The sequence below is a fragment of the Schistosoma mansoni genome, chromosome 1, assembly GCF_000237925.1.
Source record: "Schistosoma mansoni strain Puerto Rico chromosome 1, complete genome".
NCBI classification, from domain to species: Eukaryota; Metazoa; Platyhelminthes; class Trematoda; order Strigeidida; family Schistosomatidae; genus Schistosoma; species Schistosoma mansoni.
The window spans coordinates 45713984-45733719 of NC_031495.1; the positions used below are offsets into that span (position 1 = coordinate 45713984).

Genomic DNA, 19736 nt, shown 5'->3' on the forward strand with positions numbered 1-19736 from the left:
GTTTTCTTTAAAATACATAAATTATTTTAATCATTACTAATTAAACTCTGTTTGAATTAATGTTGTTTTCTCAGCTACGAATGATCGATGTATACAAGAAAAGTGGAAAAGGAAACTAGAATCATGTCCTTTCGGTGACAAAATTGATGCGATGAAGAAGTTTATTTGTGTAAACTATGAGTTTTTAGTAAAGTAAGTTTCATATTTACTTATATCATTAATTAACTATGTATTGTGACGCACAGTTATTGTATAAGGGTTTATTATACTAATTGTTCAAAGTAGATGTTCTGAAATAAATTTGTATGGAGACTGCAGTTGTTTCATTTATTAGGATATCTAATTCATGTCTGTATTTACAGTATATCATCTTGCGTCACCTATCAAGTGCAGTACAACATGAAAATTCGGACTGGTAGCTAATTAAATTGATGATTTACTCCATTCACTAGTTACTTTAAATTTTACAAATTAGAAAACAATACTTTCTTCTTAGATCGACATTGCTCAAAGTTATGTAAACCATGACCATACACAAGTTTTAGATTAGTAAATGTTTATGGTTCTGATATTCGGATCTGTTCATTGTAAACACTGATTCCAAACAAGTATTTGGTATTAGACCTGGTTCTGACAAAGCTCTAATGTCCTATTGTATTCAACTTCTCTTGAACCCTCTGTTGTAAGGAAATTTTGTCATAAATATAATAAAACGAAAATCCCAACGATATAAAAAATAGTAATGCGTAACTCTGTAATGATACTTTCTGCTTTACAATGTAGACTTCTTATGTGCACCGACCTTCGAAGAAAAGTACGTGTAATGTAACATGTGTCAACACAATGTGATTCAATAATATAATTAATGTTTGGAAGCTTCCACATTGACATTTCAATTAGGAATGTTGTCCATCAATATCTTTTTGGCTTTTATGTTTTCTATCTGTATATTTCCCACCATCAAATAGAGCGATTATTAATAAAAATTCCCAACTTTCGAATTTTATCACGTTTTAAACTAAACCACCAAATTGAATGAGTCTCAATCAGTGAATATAACCAAAAGTTAGTTCTTTGGTTCCCAAGCTTTTACTGATAACCACTGCAATGTCAGCTGCCCTTCTATCTAGTTAAACTTGCACTCTGTGGCAAGACATGACATCAATGCATAAAGACGCTGACTGTTAGACTGATCTGTACCAGTAATTTCAGTTGACTTGGTTGGGTTCCGCATGATTATCGTAACCAATGGTTAAAGGCTGAATAACAGCTCAAGGTCGTCCACAATGACACAGACGCATCTACTTATTGTCTTGCTTTAGATTCGAAGCCTCTAAATTCCCCGTGAATTTTTTGGTCACTAATTTGTATCCTCTCGAATCGTTCTTTGGACACAGTCTTTCCTACTGCATCTATTCTGGTATTTGCCCCGACGATTTCATCTCACTATGCTAATTGGGTATGGCAACTTGAACTGATGTACACGTGCCAGATTCTACATTGAGTTTCACTCACCGACTAAATTATAGTTCTGAATATTAAACTCAGAGGTTTGGCTGAAGTTTCTTCAATTTAGTATCAACTATCTATATCCCTACCTATTTCTTTCAAAGATCATACATCTATACAAACTGTAATACAGTCCATAGCTTCCTCTTGAGATTTTTGAATTTTCAGTAATTGGCTTTACTTGGTTCTTTTGTGACAGAGTGGAGAAGGTCGCACCTCAAATAACAGAAGTTTCTGAAGCTCAGAACATAACAGTTGTGTCACGTTTATCTCCTCGTAAAGGAATTCAGTACACCCACCCAACTCATAACTTTATTGCTACCCCTCCTCGAGATTCCGTTGTTTCAACTGGCTCTGTTGTTGTGATTCGGCCAATTGGCAATGCTTCCACTCCAGTAAATGTAACTGCTTCAGCTTCTTCAACAGGTCTAAAAATTACTCCTATTGTTCCGTTAAAAATATCATCGATTCAATCTACGTCAAATGTATCTCGTTCGAATTCCATACCAACTCAATTACGAAATACTGCGATATCATCCCCTGCAAGGGCGAGCAACCTCATTACTCATTCTGTTCGTCCTCAAAATGTTCAGTCAGGAAGTGTTGCACTTAATGAAGTTCCTGAAAAATTCAAAACAACTGATGAAAAGCAAACGTCTCAACGTAATGTTATTAGAGAGATGCAGGTATGATATTTACCAGTCTTAATCGGGCTTTTTAAGATATTTAATCTTAACTAAACACTTGTAGTCAGTCTATTTCATTGTAAGTGTAGAAATAGATTTATAAGCACGATTCATTATTATTGCTATTGAAAATAAATGAGAAGAATTTGTACAAGGGAGAACTGTACAGTCAACACATCAGTTAGCTGACAAGCAGTGGCCAGCTTGTAAGTGTGCAGTTGTTCAAGTTATAAAGTTTAATACTTAAAGCAAAATCTTCAAGATGCACAGCAGTTCATTAGCCGTACACATGTCTTTCTGTGAAGTTAATCAAGCTCATGCTATACTATTTATTAATCCAAACAATAGCGGAGCAGGTTTAAACACGCGGGTCATCAGTTAAAATTTTATTTATTTAAACACATAAATATTGGTACAAGGAAGCACCAGATACATATGTGCCTCACAAATCTCATTCGATTTATTTGAGGGCTGTGATACGGCCCAGGTGCCCAGACTGAAGCAGGTGGTTTTCTTAGGGGGCCACACCCGGAGCCTTTGACCTAAAGGTCTAGTCCACAAGGCAGTGGAGCATCGTGAGGAGATGCAGTCCCATGGTAGCCGGTGATCAACGATTGATTCGTACACCATTTGTTCCCTCAGGATACTGGAGCCCATGTGCACCATTGGTTTGGAATCAGGGTTTTCCAACTCCCCTAGGTGGACTCGCCTTGTCCACCAACCCGGTTGAAGCGCCGGACATTCGCTTTTCGTCCTCTCAATTTCGTAAACAACACCCCCGCCACGAGAAGGCAGTGAGTAGGACTTCCCTGGCAGAGGCCATATATTCGCTGGCCATGTGAGAACATTTCGAGAGGGAGAGCGGACTCTCCCCACTTTCGGCCGTACGAGGGCATTTGGGGGCGGAGCAGGTTTAAACACGTGGGTCATCAGTTAAAAACTGACTGAGTACGTAGTTTCAATCAACCACACAAGTATTTTTGCAGTACAGACCAAAATAAATCAAATTCATTCAGAAGTTGTCTGAAATGATAAAAGGTTGAATGTTAAGTTTGTGTGATAGAAGAAAACAGCTATATACTTAAGAAAATTATTGATCGTTTGATAGTCAGTTTTGACAAAAATGTCATATAGAAATTAGCAAAGTTTTTATTATTCATATGATTTCACTCTCTAGATCGAAATAAACCGTCTTTGTACCACTCAGAAAACTATTCATGGATAAATGAATACAAGAGGTTGTAAAGTCCTGTCAAAACTGGTGGTTTTAGTAGGTTATATTAAAATACTAGAACCAATGATTCACCATCCTATCGAATTATGGGTTTTGTAACTACCGAGATTTTAATTGATCTTACTTGCTTACAAATAATACGGTTGCTTTTTCATATTTTAGGTCAGAGTTCCAAACAAGAAGGATAAAAGATTTAGTGTACTGCGTTTCCATGCAGCTGACAGGCTTGATTTATCATCAGCTCCTGAAGTTTTTATGCAACGTGAAAATAATCTGAAGGCTTATCGGAGTTTGTACAATACAACCGAAATGCCAGACAGTGGTGCTGGTAGTGAATTCGGCCGCGAAGCTAAAGAAGAGGCAAGATTAAAAAAATTTGGAGTTGTACGAGAGAGTTATAAGCCAGATGATCAACCGTGGCTAATGACGGTTGGGAAAGGCAAGGCTAATCGTCGTCGTTTTAGAGGAGTTCGAGAAGGTAGTGTGTCAGAAAATGTCGAATATTTTGTATTTTGTCAGTGCAAAGATGGTAATTTCGATGCTTATCCGGTAAATGCTTGGTAAGTAATTTTGGGCTTTACCCAGCAAATTACTGCGTCATACACTTTACCACTAGTAACATAAAATTTACACATTAATTTCCAAATGGAAATATTATTGTAGCTCCGAAAGTTTGTTAAAAGTGTGATCACTTCATTCTAATAGCCTTTAAACCTACATACAAATAGTTTTATTTTTTCTAAGACACTTCACTGCGCATAAACTAAATAAAACATTATGGCGACCACCCTGAGTTTTTATTACACCACATTCAGAAATCCCTAGCGTTCTATGTCCTATGATCCTTTAGTGGCCCGGTATATCTGACTCCAGTGATATCGTATGATTAATTGTCATTGAAATGTTCATGTCGGCTTCCTCGTATTTAGTTATCGACTTAAATGGCGTTGGTGAACAACGGAACTAAATAAATCAAATACGAAAATGGATTTCGAATACATATATTTCATACAATCGTTTATCCAGACAAACGATCGAAGAAACAAGGCGAAGAGAAGAGACCGAAACAAAATGACGCACACTGGAGGTGAGTGAACCAACTCGATTTGACCGGACGTGAATCAATATTCATAGTCAGATAAAAAATAAGTTACAGACATGTGGTGAGTAATATAACAAATGCACACACATACACGCTTACATAAAAACAGTCAAGGTTGATAAGCGGAGAATCAACAAGGTCAAAATGTAGCTTGAGAAGAATGGATAAATTGGTTTGTCCAGAGGCTAGAATAAGCTATTTGGGCTCGACATAGGACCAGCTTCTACAATCCCACCTCACTTTGAATGGTACTAATTCATGAAATTATAAATCGTTTGGTTAAGTGTTAAGGTCTAAATATTGGTGTCATGCATTTCCCACACCGCGGTCGCAAGTAACAGCAGTATGACTAAACCAGGGTATGATTGGTGTTTTTCACTCTATGTAAGTAATTTTATCGTGAAATAGCTATTTTCCTCTCACTATGTTCTTTTTGGGTTGTGGTTTAGTCAATGAACTATCATTGTACCGCGTATCTCATCTCAATCTATATTTTAGTAAGTCACAATAGTGATTCATACTAAGATGATGTCTCGGTTACATGTTGATCTTTGAAGGTGATTTTAAAAGTCTTGTAAATGTCTTGACCAAAAGAGTTTAGGATGTTCACTGGTCCAAATTCTACACATTTCTACTCATGATATGGTGCCCTCTCTCGATCGTAATGTCAATCAAACTATCTCGCCAAATAATCAAAAAGTCATGATGTATTTTCTCAGCTCCGTTCGATAATACAGCTTACTCTAATTTTAGAATCCTTTACAATTTCTCGTCAAAAAATATATTCCACTCAACGGCTTTTCAATACATAGTGGGTTTCTTTCTCAGTGCATAAACGCTTCAAAAGAGTCAACGCGTAACACAAGGTATGCCCTAGATATTCAGTGAAGCAAAATTTTACAAATTTCCCCACCGGTAAAAATATTATTGTAATATTTGCTTAACCATATTGATTACCATTTCTGCTACATCAAATTATAAACCATTTCCATCTGTTTTACTTCCATCTACCGTTATGAATAATGCACATTTTTAAATTTTTATTAGCACATTAACAAAACCTTTTCTTTTAGTATAACGTGTCACTTCAATGACACTGCAATCTACATGTTTTCCAAATTACCTAACGTACTTGCAAATATTCTTTTTGCTACTTTTGATTTATAAATAGGTACAAGATGAAACCGGAAATAAGTTACCGTTTTCTTCGAGAAGATGAAGCTGAAGCAGAATATAGCCGCCTACACAAAACCCTCAACTTATTTAACGTTATGGTTAAACGGAAACTCACCGATAACGTTAGCGACGATGAATCAAACATGGACCGGGAAATCTCGAAGGGATTAAAGTAGGTTCAATTATCCGTATAACAATTCTTTATATTAGGGACATAAGTTCTCATTAAAACGAGCTAAATTTGTCTAACAAATCTTTTGATTAACTTATTCATTAGAACTAAGAATATCAGATTACTGTTTTTTTATCCGTTCTATTTCAACTCTTTGAATTGCAAACTTTTGTATTTCTCTGTACTCATTCTAACATGTATTCATTAGAAAATCAGTGTGGATATATAACTTTCTTTTGTAACCCAAAAGCTTTGTAGTAAGAATGTTTTGAAACAATAGTCTAGATTCAGAACCCTAACATTTCCATAACAGACATGGATTTCAGTTTTATTATTTTGATCCATTTCATTCTGCTTTCAGATTTCTAGCTTCTCTGGGAGACTCCAATTCAAATCAGCGAAATTCAACAGAAGTAAAAACGAAGGATCTGAAGCCTGAAAACTCTTTAAAGCTTACTGATTTGGAAGAATTGGACAGTGGTAGTGAGGTTGATGATGACGATGATGAAGATGATCTGGATGATGATAATCGCTTGAAAAATCTGAACGCCGATCCAACCAAAGCAGAAGAAGGCCCAAGTTCTAGTAAAGGGAAAGGTCTCTTGTTTCAAGATCCTGATGATCGCCATAAAGGTAGTTTACTAAAGACGTCCGAACGCACTCGCCTTGCCAAAAAGAAGCAGCGTGCAGTTGCTATTGTTACAAAAATGAGACGTGGTGTTAAAAGGCGTAAACGAAAAGTTATTAACATGGGCTCCTCAGATGAAGAAGATGATCCAGACGAAGAAGCACAAGATGAGAGTGAATTAGACGATCATGAAGGAGACGAAGTAAAACATGTTTCTTTATTAATACCTTTATTTTATTTATTTATTGATTGATTAACTTGTCTTAGCCACACCTTTTACTATCTCAGGAATTCGTCTGTAACTTTAAAGCTGGAAATCGTGGCACGTATTTGAGACTAAAACGTTGATGTATACCGCTTTTTATTAATTCGTTAAATACGTATGTGATGTAAGATTGTTTTAAGTTTGCTAGTTCAGTAAGTGTTGAAGTAGTACATTTACCACATGTATTACAGCAATGCAATACATCAGCAGGGAACTTATATTTTTTTCTTAAGTGGATAGTCTGTTGATTTATGAACGGAGCATTTAGGGTCATTTCTTGCGCCATAACGAATTAATTATAATCATCTGCAACTAGAGAACGTAAAATGAAAACAGAGCACGGAACAACAAAACAATGATTACTAAAATATGTCAGGTCTACCATAGTGCATGTGTCATGTTACTCAGTGATATACTGTTCATGCTGAATATTATTCAAATTAGTTAGGGTTGCCAGGGACGGTGTTAACTTGAAGGAATAGCAAGTAAGTGGTTTTACTTAGGGAATTCACTAATAAGAATGGTCTCACTTGTAGAATAAGATACACTTACAGGTGCTAGAACATTTAATGCATTTTCAGAGGAGCAGTATGCATCAATGCTTCGAACAAGAAATGGGAATGATTTTATCTTATGGGTAGATTGTGGTAGATTATTCCAGAGTCTAGAAAATTTACAGGTAAAGTAATTTATGTAGAGAGATGATTTAGAATGTGTTTGTTTCACTAGTGACAAGAAGTTACGTATGTCGTAATTAGAAGTTTCTACTTATTTAATTAGTTGGTTGGATGTAAAGGATAATTTATTAAGTATTTTGAAGAACAAGATGAGCTTTAGTTTATTCAGCATAAGTCAATAACAGAAATTTTCATGTCATATTCTACTTACAGTTACAGTTATCTCAGAAACACCATAGAAGTGACACCCATGCATGACGACATATAATTTAAGGAAATTTGTATTACTACTTCATCTTATTCTAAACTGTAACTAAAACGGAATCTTAGATTCTATGGTTCATAAATAGTTTGTTACTTATACACCAGTAATTTAATGTTTAACTTATTTGTAATAACATTCTTATCGTCTTTTTGAATTTGTTATTATTTTTTCTTGTGACTACTCAATTTTGTCAGTTCATCTATCATATTGATAACAACTTGTACTATAGTGAATGAGGACAACCGATCATATATTTAGCGAAAATTACAAAGTTGCTTGATAAAATAGAAAAACCATACTCTGATATTTCATTTGCGAAATGTTCGTTAATTGTCCCAGGCTTCATTGTTCCTGGATTTTCACACCAATCGTTTTCTGTTTCTGTTCTTCCCTTCTCGATCTTCTCAATCTCCTGTTACCAGATATTCTATTTCTGACTCACAATATATACTACTTATGTCGTTATAAGTAGCCCACACCACAGTACATACTGCCTCCGGTTTATTACACGTATTCTGTTCCCGTAAGATTTCAACTTTTGTGGTTGTTTAAAGCATAGATAAATATCTGTGACATCAAACAGATCTATTTTTTACACATTTTTCTTCTGTAAACTACATTTGATAAACATCTCTTTTCCAATTTGTACATATGTAAATTAAATTAACTCACTCTATCCCACGATGTTTTTAATTCTTGCTTCATGTAAGCTTATTGAAGGAACTAATTAGTTGAAGTATTCTTAATCTTTTTATCGTTATTGTAGGTAGATTACATGACTAATTCATCATCAGATGAAGAGAAATTATCTAGCGAAGAACGCGAGAAAATATATGAAGAAACTGGGGTTGATGAGGAAATCGCCCTGAAAACCCTACTTACTGACATCAGTAAGTTGTTTTTGATTAGTGAAATTTTACTTCCGCATACTGATAGAATAGTGATAGCCTTAAATGGAGTAGATGAACGGTAAGTGTGAGTCACTTGACCGCCTCCTTAAACACTAGAATCCCCCTGAACATTAACCTAATTTCTCACTCATCCCAATTTTTTCACTATTGTCCGTATATTCTACTTATTTTTACACAACTTCTTCCCCCTCAATACCTGATGCTAAATAAACAAACTTATCGAATACCATAAAAGTACAGCCCAAACAGTATGTTGAGGTTTTTGGTCTTGAATTTTCTCCATGTCTCATTAGCCATCCTTAACTGTAAATATTTGTTTAAGTTTCGTAACATGCACATGAGATCATCCGCATGATATCATTGGTATTATACTATTAATCTTCATCAGATTTAAGACAACCAATCAAATCTGATATTTTTAGTGTTTAAAACAGAGTTAATATCGACACAGTTAATATCCGTACAGAATCTCATGTTATTCAAGAAGTTTTTCTCCGTAAAAGAAAAGAACGAGTAATATCGACCAGTGTTACTTTAATTATTTTTTTCAAAAGCTAACAATTCCCCTTGAAATATATGTAAAAAAACATCTAGCGACAGAATTACATTTTACAACCCCATGTAAATAGTCCACTAGTTCATTGTTTCCATCTATTCTTTCCTGGACCTCAGCAAAATGTTGATGTTGTGGTTTCGTTGTTAAAATACCTAACCCTCAACCGTCAGGTTTCACATTATAACTTTGATTAAATCGGAGGCCGGTAGTATCAATAGCCTCTACACGAAAATTGTGACTCGAAGCCTAAGTATATGAATCTGTTGATTGCTGAGTTATATTAAAGTTATTAGACTATGAGACAAGACTACGCTGTGTTTTGAAGAACTTTGAAAGCTATCAGTGTTATTAGTAGTTCATGTATTACCTTGACTATAGTTATGACTTTTAGAAGTTCTTGGAAGCGTGTGACTGGGGTTATTTTGTTATATATTTGCCCATCTGCTTCACTTAAAAATTTTCTTTTGTCTATCCTCTGATAGATAAAAGTTCAAGCACATAGTTATCAATGCATAAAAATTTAATTTCAAAAGCTCACTTTTACTTTATCTAACACGTCTAGTGTTTTGTGAGGGTCTATTACGTTCTTGGTTAAAAATAAATGATTGTTGGTTCTAATATGAATTCTCCGCTCTAATTAGGAGTTCGTTTACGTCGATAATAATAATGTCTACAATATAACTACAGTATATTCTAAGCTTGATTAAACTATTTTCTTCCCAACCTCCAAATCATAACACTTATAGGCCATTCTAATAATTTGTATAATTTCAGACTTAAAAACTTACATGATTATGTACCTCAGCTAGAAGACCGCAACACACCACAAATAAAACATTTGAGTCTATACAAAACTATGTCATTTGTTGTGTAATACTGAGCAACACGTATACAATTAGTCAGCTGTATCAACGAAAGAATCCCATCGTATCAATTCATTTTGTTTGACTAATTGTAATTTATGGACGGCTAAATATATACCAGCAGTTAGTGAGTTAGGTGAAAGCCTACATCATTGTAGTTCACTCCAATTTGCAATGCAATCGTTTGTTCAAACCATTCTATCCGTTCCATGTAATTTATAGCCCTTGCTCCATTATTGTGTAATATATATTGAAAAAGCTTTTTTCCTCCTGTGTTGAGATTTTTCTAATATTCCATTGTGTGCGATCTATTGATTATTCGTTTTTACTTTTTCCTTAACAGGTAGTGAAGAAGAGGAAAAATCTGAAGATGACATGCAAGACGTGGAGGAAAATCCACCTGTTGATGATGAGGATAATATCTCTTCTAAAAGACGTAGTGAGATAGTTGATATAAAAAAATCTCAAAGAAATGATTTCCAAAAGGGTATAAAACAGTCAATATCCATTCATAATTCAGAAGATAATAGATTAGAGGCCTCTGCAAAATCTCATCGTAGTCATAAAAAACGTCAAGACAACGACAATGACAGTGGATCTTCATCAAGTTCGAGTTCTTCATCAGCTGATGATTCCTCTACATATTCTTCCTCTGATTCCGACCTTGACAACCGACTTAAATCAATACAGAAAAATGCGAAAAAGGCTGAAGTGTTTCAAAAGCTCTCAGAAACCATTCATGCACCTTCACTTTCATCTGGAATTAATAGTGGTAGCAGTTCAATTGACACTCAACCAGTAAGCTGTGGCAATAATTCGAATTTAAAACGTTTACCTACTGATTTATCTGCGTCTGTTAATTCAGACCCCTCAACAGATTCACCCGCTGCAAAAAAATTACGAAATGACACACCATCCGGTACATCAACAATTTCAACTGACAATGAATTAGTAAATACTGTACGTAAATACTTAATGAGAAAGCCTATAACAGTTAGAGAATTATTAAAGAAAATTCGTCTACGTAAATTGGTTGGTAAAAATGAAGATGCACAAACAGTATTGGCCAATGTATTACGTCAGCTTAGACCTATCAAACAGACAATTAATGGACAACATGCTTTATCTTTAAAACATTAATTGTCTGAAACAAAATTCCTATTTTTTAAAAAATGCATGTATAAACATTGCTTCTTCTTTTTCTAGTTATATTTATATATTTTTAATAATGAAATATATATATATATTTGTACACAAGAAATGTACATTTATTTTTTAGTAACTTATTTGAGCATATTCATTGTGTGTTCTTTAATAAAACAATTTTCGGAACAATCGTCTTTCTTTCTCTACAAATTACTTATAGTTTGCGTTTAAAGTTTGTCTGGCTATAATGTGTGTTTGACTGCACTGTTACTATAGGGTCATACGTTTGTCTTAACTGATGTGAATATATTTCGAGTTGAGTGGGTAATTTCTTTTATTAGCTATTTATAGTACAATACTCTATCGGTAGGTTAATAGCGTTTTATCATAGATGCCTTGAAATCATTGCCTACTTATGATGGGATCTCCGATTATGCAATGCTGAGGTCAGACACATGGTACTAGGTAAGGACAACGGATCGGAGCACGAGGTAGGGAATCGTTATTGATTGAGTAGATTGGTAAAAAGTGTTAGGGCATGACCAAACGAAAACATGACATCAGCCTACGAAATTATTGACAGTCGAACTGAGCTGTATAAGTAGATACAGTCTACTTGGCTGGGGTCGGTGCATTATCCTGGATCAGAGGTCAGAGACCCTAAGTGACATGTCTCAGGCTCATTCATTCTTTTTTTCCCACTAGGTCTTGAGTTTTAAGATTATACACTTTGTCGGGCTGGGGCCATTTTCGGTAAATTGTGTTGGGAAATTCTTGTTATGACTCGCTAAGCTTTTAAAAATCATGACTTGCGTCGCATCATCTACGACGCTTATTTGATTTATTTTGATTATATCCGAATCGGGACGTAACAAATTTTGTTTTATAGTTAGAAAACAGACTACAAACTAGATATCATCCTTTTGTGCTCATTGGTTTATAAGATGTTTTTCATGCTACTTATTATTACCGAGTAGTGTAAAAATTGTTTGTGTTCAACTTGAAATGAGGTGGTTTGTTATCATTTTCACCACTGTGCGAATTCTGTTGAAATTTCCATATCAATTTTAGAACGGCGCTTCTCGATGTCATAGTTATCTTTATCCCGTTTAATGATAAACTGGTTGATAATCTCTATCAGTGGCATATTGGGATTTGGATTGTTATCTTTTACGTCATCAATGTAAGTTCTATCGCATAATCATCACGTTGTTACCTCTGTCAGTACATTTTGAGTGATGAATGAAGTTAAAGTCTTTCTTGTAACCTTCTTAATTTGTTCTAATACAAGGATTTCTTATTGGTTTTCATTAAAAGTGATAGATCGGATTGTTAAATTCGATGCATTATATTTATGAAACATTCAATAAAAGCAAATCAACTTAAATTTTTTTTAACTAAAACTATCGTTCCTAACTTAACGCGATAAGATTTTCCGTCAACATACTGGTGGGATCAACTGTATTTACCTATGATGCTGTTAAGATAGTTTACCACGAGAGAATTTGATGTACATAGTATTCGCAGAAAATATGCCCCTATTATGTGGAAATACTGCCAAGAAATAAGGTCTCTTGAAAGCTTTGGATGCTAATCTGGAGATTTTTAAAAGTACCTGGCACATCCAAATCAATTAATTGTAACGTTGGACAAGCTCCTCTACATTGTTTACTTCTTCGGACAAGTAGAGAACTTTCGTTTCTAACTTGTCGTCCTACTCTCCTTATGATTCTGAAATTTTATGTATAATTCGATATCAAGTATGTGGCTTGATTCGCATGATTTCTTTGCCTTACATCATAGTTGTAAGATTCACATTAAAAGTATCTTCTGAACAGAGCGTGTTCGATCATTTACTACTTAACTGTTACGATGTGTCAAAGCTTAAACTGACTCACTTTTGTGTGAAGTTTAACATTTTATGTCCGACTTGGTTTTCATTTTACCCTCTCTCTAACCAATATATTAAGAAAAATTTATACCACAGCACATTACAATCTGTTATGAGATTTCAGGCGTAACCACAGGAATTCACTTACGCTACTTAAAAATGTTTATCGTCCTCAATAAAAATACCTACTTCCAACTTTTTAAATCTTTATTGATGGATATGCCAATTAGTATATAAACAGAAGCTTACACTGTCAGTGTTTTAATGGATTCAGTATCAAACAAATCTACATGATTCTGGGTTACATTTGTATGCCGATTACTTATTTTCACTTTGTCGTTCAACTTTCAACATCTTCACTTACCGACCGTTCATAATTTATCTCTTTGATCAGTCATTTGAATAATCGTCAAATAATTCTACGTAACACTTTTTCGCTTGCTGCTACCGTATATTCGTGATCATTTCATATATTTACTCACTGTTTTTAACTCATCTTTTCGTTTAACTTAAGGATCATGTCTGCATTTCGTAATCTAGCATGGTTTTCAAAGGGGATGCGTGAATACACAAAGTAAGCAATTTTATTTAAAATTTCATACAATTACTTGAGTATGAGAATGATTATAGTGTGGAATACATTTCGGTTTTTATACATATGTCTGATATTTTAATGTCCCAGTTGTCAAAATCCAGATTTATTTGTAGCTCATATATTGTTCCACATACGTGTAATGCAGTAATAATGTGTCTTATTTAACTGGTACATAAGTATGTACCCAGCTCAGTCATACTATTTGTCTGAAGGATAGAGATACTGTTCTAGGATTCATACTACCTGAGAAAGTAAAACTAATAAGAACTAGCTTCAGCATTATATAACAGTTTGCTTGATACGTTGTTAGAGTAGTATAAAATCAAATTACAAATGTAGTCGAGTTAGAATCCTGATAAGTAGATGTTTGACCATGTATTTAAACGTTAATTTGTTAATTCGAAAAGCTGTATTCGTAATGTCCTTTCACATTCCAAACAGTTGTTAGTCTTTGTTGCATTCATATCTAAACAAATAACTAGCTACTATTTATTTTTCAATTCCTAGCTCCACCTCAACGTTGCTTGTCATTCTTGCCTGTTACGCCACCCTCAACAATTACTCAATAGGTCAAATTATTTTCAAACTGTTTTATCTCTTGTTTGGTGGTGTGCATATATTTTTTCGTTCACTTCATCGTGTGTTCGCCACTGTTTGAAACTTTGTCTGTTTTGAACGTTTCTCCATTCCTCTAACTTTTGATTTGTTGCCGTTTCCAATGAGACCTAATAATTCTATAGAACTTTTGCACTTCGTATTCAAGAACCATCAAGTTAATATTAAAAATGGCCGACTAATAATTCAACAAGATATTTCTAGCTGTGGAAAAGTCAAGTAGCTGAGTAACTTCATTTATTGCTGAATCATATACCACTCAATAGAAGAAAAGGTTGAATTACTCAACCAGCCTAAGCAATTTTTCCCGAAAGCCTTATCAGGGTTACACGACAACCAAATTGAATTATTAATCTACATTATGATCACCACACCTTTCACAAACATACTAGACCTGTTTCACGTGATTTGACGCGCAACTCTCACCAAAATTTCAGAATGGGTTCTTTACTAACAAGTTCTTTCTTGTTGATCGAAGTATGTACAATGTGTGTTTGCGATAAAGCTCAGCTGCTTTCTCAAGAAAAAGTATAATTGCGTACTCGTATAAAAGCTTCGATAATCATCTGGTGTCTTTATGTTTTACTGTTAGTGTTTTACTCAATGTAAGACAATGAAAAGTCACTTTATGTCACTGGGCATGACGTGCGTTATCACCTAGAATGAATATACGTACATGCATACACACAAAAAACATACATTCCACAATTTTTATAAAAAGTTTGGAGTAAAATTTATATAATTTCTTAAAATCTTTCAGCATATATGCTCTTTAAGTAATGGATTTTTTCGATTCTATGGTTTGTCGTAAATATCAAATCAGTTAAAATTCATTCTATCTAAAGTCTTAACTTTCTCTAGTGTTATATATGATAATCATTTATTACACATCGTTGCTAAAGTCCTTTTTTCACAGCTTTTTTTTCATTTATTCAGATCAGGCTATGAGTCAGCTGCTTCACGTTTTGATCCTAATGAGTTGAAAAATGTACGCTTAGACAATCGCCGTGTTTTAGTAACTGGAGCCAATTCAGGGATCGGTCTCGTGTGTTGCAAAGAATTAGCCAAACATGGTGCAGAAATCCATATGGTTTGTCGCAGTAAACCTCGTGCTGAAGAGGCACGTCAACAGATAATCTCTGAAACTGGAGTCAAGGATTCGGTCAGTTGTTCGTTTTATCTAGAAGTATTATGAGAACTTTTCCTATGATTATCTTTCTCAATGTATATGTCTTATTACGAGAATTACCAAGAGTGTATGCCGCTGGTGATGCTGAATTCTCAAATACAACATTCGGAAGAAATCAATGTCAAAATTCACGTATTGATTCAAAATGAACTTTCATCTAACTTTCAATCCATTTTCGTTGTACTGCGGTCTTGCGTTCAGTAATGATTGTTCAGTTTGATAAAATTCTATATTTAATAGTCATTGACATATAATTTGAATAAGCATAAATGCAAACTAATTCTTCCGGATTCTCTACCAATACAGCTTTCATATAAAATGAACTTTCCAAACAGTTAGCGGCCAGGCAAGGAAAGTATAGAAGCAATCTCGTTCATTGTGTTAAAATTGGAGTATTGGAAATTAGCTTAGTGTACAAACATATCGTTATGTCCGTCATCATAAAAATTACTAAGGATGCATACTCTTTGAACAATAAAGAATGGCTCTAAAACGTTACCCAGGTCTTAAGAATATTTGTTGAATTTTGATTTGAGTATCTAAGTCAACCAACTTGTATGTTTCGGACTCGATCATACTAGTTTTCACTTTTTATCTAAATACTGAATGTTGGGTCATGATTGATTGTTTATTTTTCCTCCTTGATTTCTCATTCCCGTTAACCTTTTCTGTTATGCATTGTCGTATATTTGTCAATATCGATAGTTTTAAAACTAGTTTGCTTGACACAATGTCAATGAATATCGATGATACAAGTCCTTACACTACGTACTTAGTGTAGTTTCTTGTAATAAGCAGTCTATAAAAATATAAACCCTTCCCTTTATCTTCAAAATGAACTTTTTAAACCAAATGTTTTAAAATACATTTCACTAGCTTTACATCATGATAAATATGTGATATTGTTTGCTATAATAACAATTATTCCAACTACATTTTCAAACAGTATACGACAAGTTCCTCCGCTTCTAATCACTTCTTTAAACCACACTCTTGCAGGAATGTTGATCTAATGAAGAGGCGGGAAGAATTCATTGCCACATTGCTTCATTTAGTTATATACTGATGAAATCCAGTATTTAGTAATTACAAAAATTATCAAACTGAATGATGATCACTTGAAAATGAAATCGCCAGCATTTAACCGATTCGGTAAACATGCATTGAAGTAAACAAAATTTTCACACTGAATTAACATGAAAAACCATATTTCAAATCAATATTGAATTTTTTTCTTTTAAATTGTATCTGAGATCTTATACCCTCAGTGGTATAAGTTACTGAAATACTTAGACAGTATAAACGTTCTCCTACATGAACTTTAATCCTTATCGGTTTATATGCGTTACATCGGATTAAGAAGTTATTAGCGAATGTTACCAGTTACCGTTGTTAGGTGTTCTAATCTATAAACAGACCAGTTGAAACTATTTTTTACCGATTCACATTATTTGTTTTATCATGTATTTTTGGCGGGGATAAATACAAAGTTTTAGCTTTCATTCGCCTGAACTATTTATTCAGGTTTCCAGTTTGTTCATATTGTGTACAATTAACGCTATTTCTATAATCTTATTTATCTAACTTTTCTGTTATGTAATAATACTTTATCAATCATTTAATTTTTAGCTTATAATTATTCATCCATTGGATCTTTCTAAACCGAATGATGTCCGCAATTTTGGAAAACAATTTGCCAATAATAATGATTCACGTCTAGATATTCTGGTATTTAACAATAATTGATTACTGGCTTCATTATTTCCATTTTGGTTTATAATTTTTAAATTATATTCTTTGCCACTGTAAATTCCATATGTTTAGTTGGTTACATCATTGCACTAAATATGGTGAGACTGAAAAACCTTTTTACCTTCTCAATCGAAATTGATTAAGTTGTGCTAGTATAATTTTGTCTAAGTTTCCCGTTGAATAAAGAAAATATCACGTGCAAATAATTTTCAGATAAATTAACTTTATTTTTAAGTCTTTCATAAATATCGGTCTATGAATGTATCGTTTCAGTTAACTATTCAGAACTGTAAAGTTTATTGCTATTCCTCAGAGATATTTTAAATCAACCCCATTATATGCTTATTTGAGTTCATAACCTTAGTCTGAAGTTAGAGTGTGATACTGTCAGCAGGACAGATAATTAGAAATCGGGAAAAAATTAGGTAAAAAACACTTCATTATAAAATGCAAAAGGACTCCAACTCTAAAACATTTCAAAGTCTTTAATTGAAGACTTTAGATACTATGTATTCTCAATCATATTGAATGTAACTAAAAAATCATATACTTCTCTCATAGACCTAAAATCAACATTCATTGATCTAATAGTTTGTTTCTATATCTCACTATGGTTATTCTGAAACTCTGTTGACCCTATTTCCGAACATTAGACGTAAATATAAATTATAATTAGTTACAGGCAGCACGTCTGCTTCCATGTGCTACCATATTCTTCAGTCGTATAAAAAACAATCCACCAGTGTGTATCGATTAAAAAGTGAATTAATACTTCACCATTTATTGATTTCTAGTCTGTATCTGTTCTTTAAGAGGAAATATTCTCGGATTCCGAAATAATCAACAACCTTTAATTTAACTGCATCTATGTTCTGATTATGTTACGACAATATTTTCTCACTATGCCATCACGTCACTGTAGTTGGAAATATCAGTTGAAAATTTCGACTATGCATGATTATATTTGTTAAGATTGGGAGAATAGATGAGACTTAAAAACTGTGAAAGATAAACTTTGATATGTAAATTTTTAGTGTTAATCTATCAAAAAGTGGTGCGTGTTACTTTTATACTGTCCTAATTGTAAACCTTTATTTCACTCATTAACTTTTACTACATCTGATACGTTCTCACACTAACAAAATTATTCGCAACTCTGATTGCAATAGAGAAAATTAGGCTGGTTCTATCTTCATCCCTGCTCTCTAAGTGAATTAAGAAATCTAGATTGTGTAGTAAATTTTTTTGATAAATACCCCAGCAGAACTGGTTTTTATGTAAAGAATCGGCATTCTTATGTTATGAAACACTAACATAAGATAAACATGGTGAAATGACATAGGCGACTAGAGGGAATTAGTTTGTAGTCCATTTAGCCTCCAATCTAAGATTGTTATGCCTGGCGTAAGGGCTCTTTTTTGTTCATGAATTATCGTAATTAACCATAAACCTGTTATTCAGGTTTTTACCATAAATGTCTTACTTGTGTATGTATTTAGGTTGAACAATCATGGTGCCTCATGCTCTTGTATTTTATGTATATCATCAGACGAGCCTTGAATTCATTTGTACTTTTGAGAACTGTTAAAGGATTTTACTATGCCTAATAATTGAGCTTATGGAACTAAAGTTAATAACATAAGTAAAACAGCGGAACTTGAATATATTTGCCAACAATCTAGATGAACATTCGTCAATATTAGAACGAATAGTTTGGCGAAAATTGGTCACCGAGTATAGAAAAGCCATCATATGTAGAAATTAATTTTACGAACAGATTTGATAATTGTTGGTTAAATTTTACTTGCGGTCATTATTATTCAGTGTTGAAGAATTCCTCATATTAGTAAGTATAGTTTCACTATATGGTTGCTTACTTGTTGATAGTTGTTACTCATGGTTAGAGTTACCTTCGTGTTTATCGGATTTCGTAAACCACTTGACCGATTCACAGTTGTAGTTTACAACCAGTCCATTTTTACCAACCTATGAATTTCTTTATTTTCAATACTTAATCTTTGTTTTCCTAGTCTTTGTCTTATACATCAATCTGTTACCTCGTAATTGATGTTTACTTTCTTTTATCTATTCTCAAATACTATAGATTAATAATGCTGGCTGCATGATTAATGAATATAAAACTGATGAAAATGGTTTAGAAGCTAATTTCGCCACAAATACACTTGGTACTTATATACTTACTGAAAGTCTAATACCTGCATTAAAAAAATCACCTGATGTAAGTACAAACAATAATTTGATAATATTTTGTGGTTTATCGATTATGGAGAACGATTAACTTTGAGTCATAACTGTAACCCAGTTAAGTAATTTACCAGCCAAACATTTCGTAGATATACAAAGGCATGTTATTGAATTAATCTTTTCTTGAATTCATACAAGTTGATAATGTAATCGGTTTTCGAAATCGACACTATATATGTCAGTTTCAAGCAACTATTACAGAATTTTATGTTAGAATGTGTTGTATTGATAATTCATCA

At 33.6% G+C, this 19736-nt stretch overlaps 2 protein-coding genes across 2 annotated transcripts in view; both read left to right on the top strand.

Moving 5' to 3' along the window:
• Smp_088460 (putative tfiif-alpha) overlaps positions 1 to 11379 on the top strand; it is a 14953-nt gene extending 3574 nt beyond the window's left edge. Inside the window, exons 2-7 of the mRNA XM_018794592.1 lie at positions 1709 to 2195; positions 3592 to 3989; positions 5703 to 5879; positions 6241 to 6709; positions 8481 to 8604; positions 10388 to 11379. Coding sequence (XP_018648990.1) covers positions 1709 to 2195; positions 3592 to 3989; positions 5703 to 5879; positions 6241 to 6709; positions 8481 to 8604; positions 10388 to 11184 — 2452 coding nt within the window. The 3' untranslated portion in view covers positions 11185 to 11379. The remainder of the gene's footprint in view (positions 1 to 1708; positions 2196 to 3591; positions 3990 to 5702; positions 5880 to 6240; positions 6710 to 8480; positions 8605 to 10387) is intronic.
• Positions 11380 to 13599: 2220 nt separating this feature from the next.
• Smp_170300 (putative short chain dehydrogenase) overlaps positions 13600 to 19736 on the top strand; it is a gene marked incomplete at its 5' end in the record, with an annotated part of 12031 nt that continues 5894 nt past the window's right edge. Inside the window, 4 exons of the mRNA XM_018794593.1 lie at positions 13600 to 13655; positions 15228 to 15457; positions 18412 to 18509; positions 19337 to 19471. Of these exons, the coding sequence (XP_018648991.1) occupies positions 13600 to 13655; positions 15228 to 15457; positions 18412 to 18509; positions 19337 to 19471 (519 nt within the window). The remainder of the gene's footprint in view (positions 13656 to 15227; positions 15458 to 18411; positions 18510 to 19336; positions 19472 to 19736) is intronic.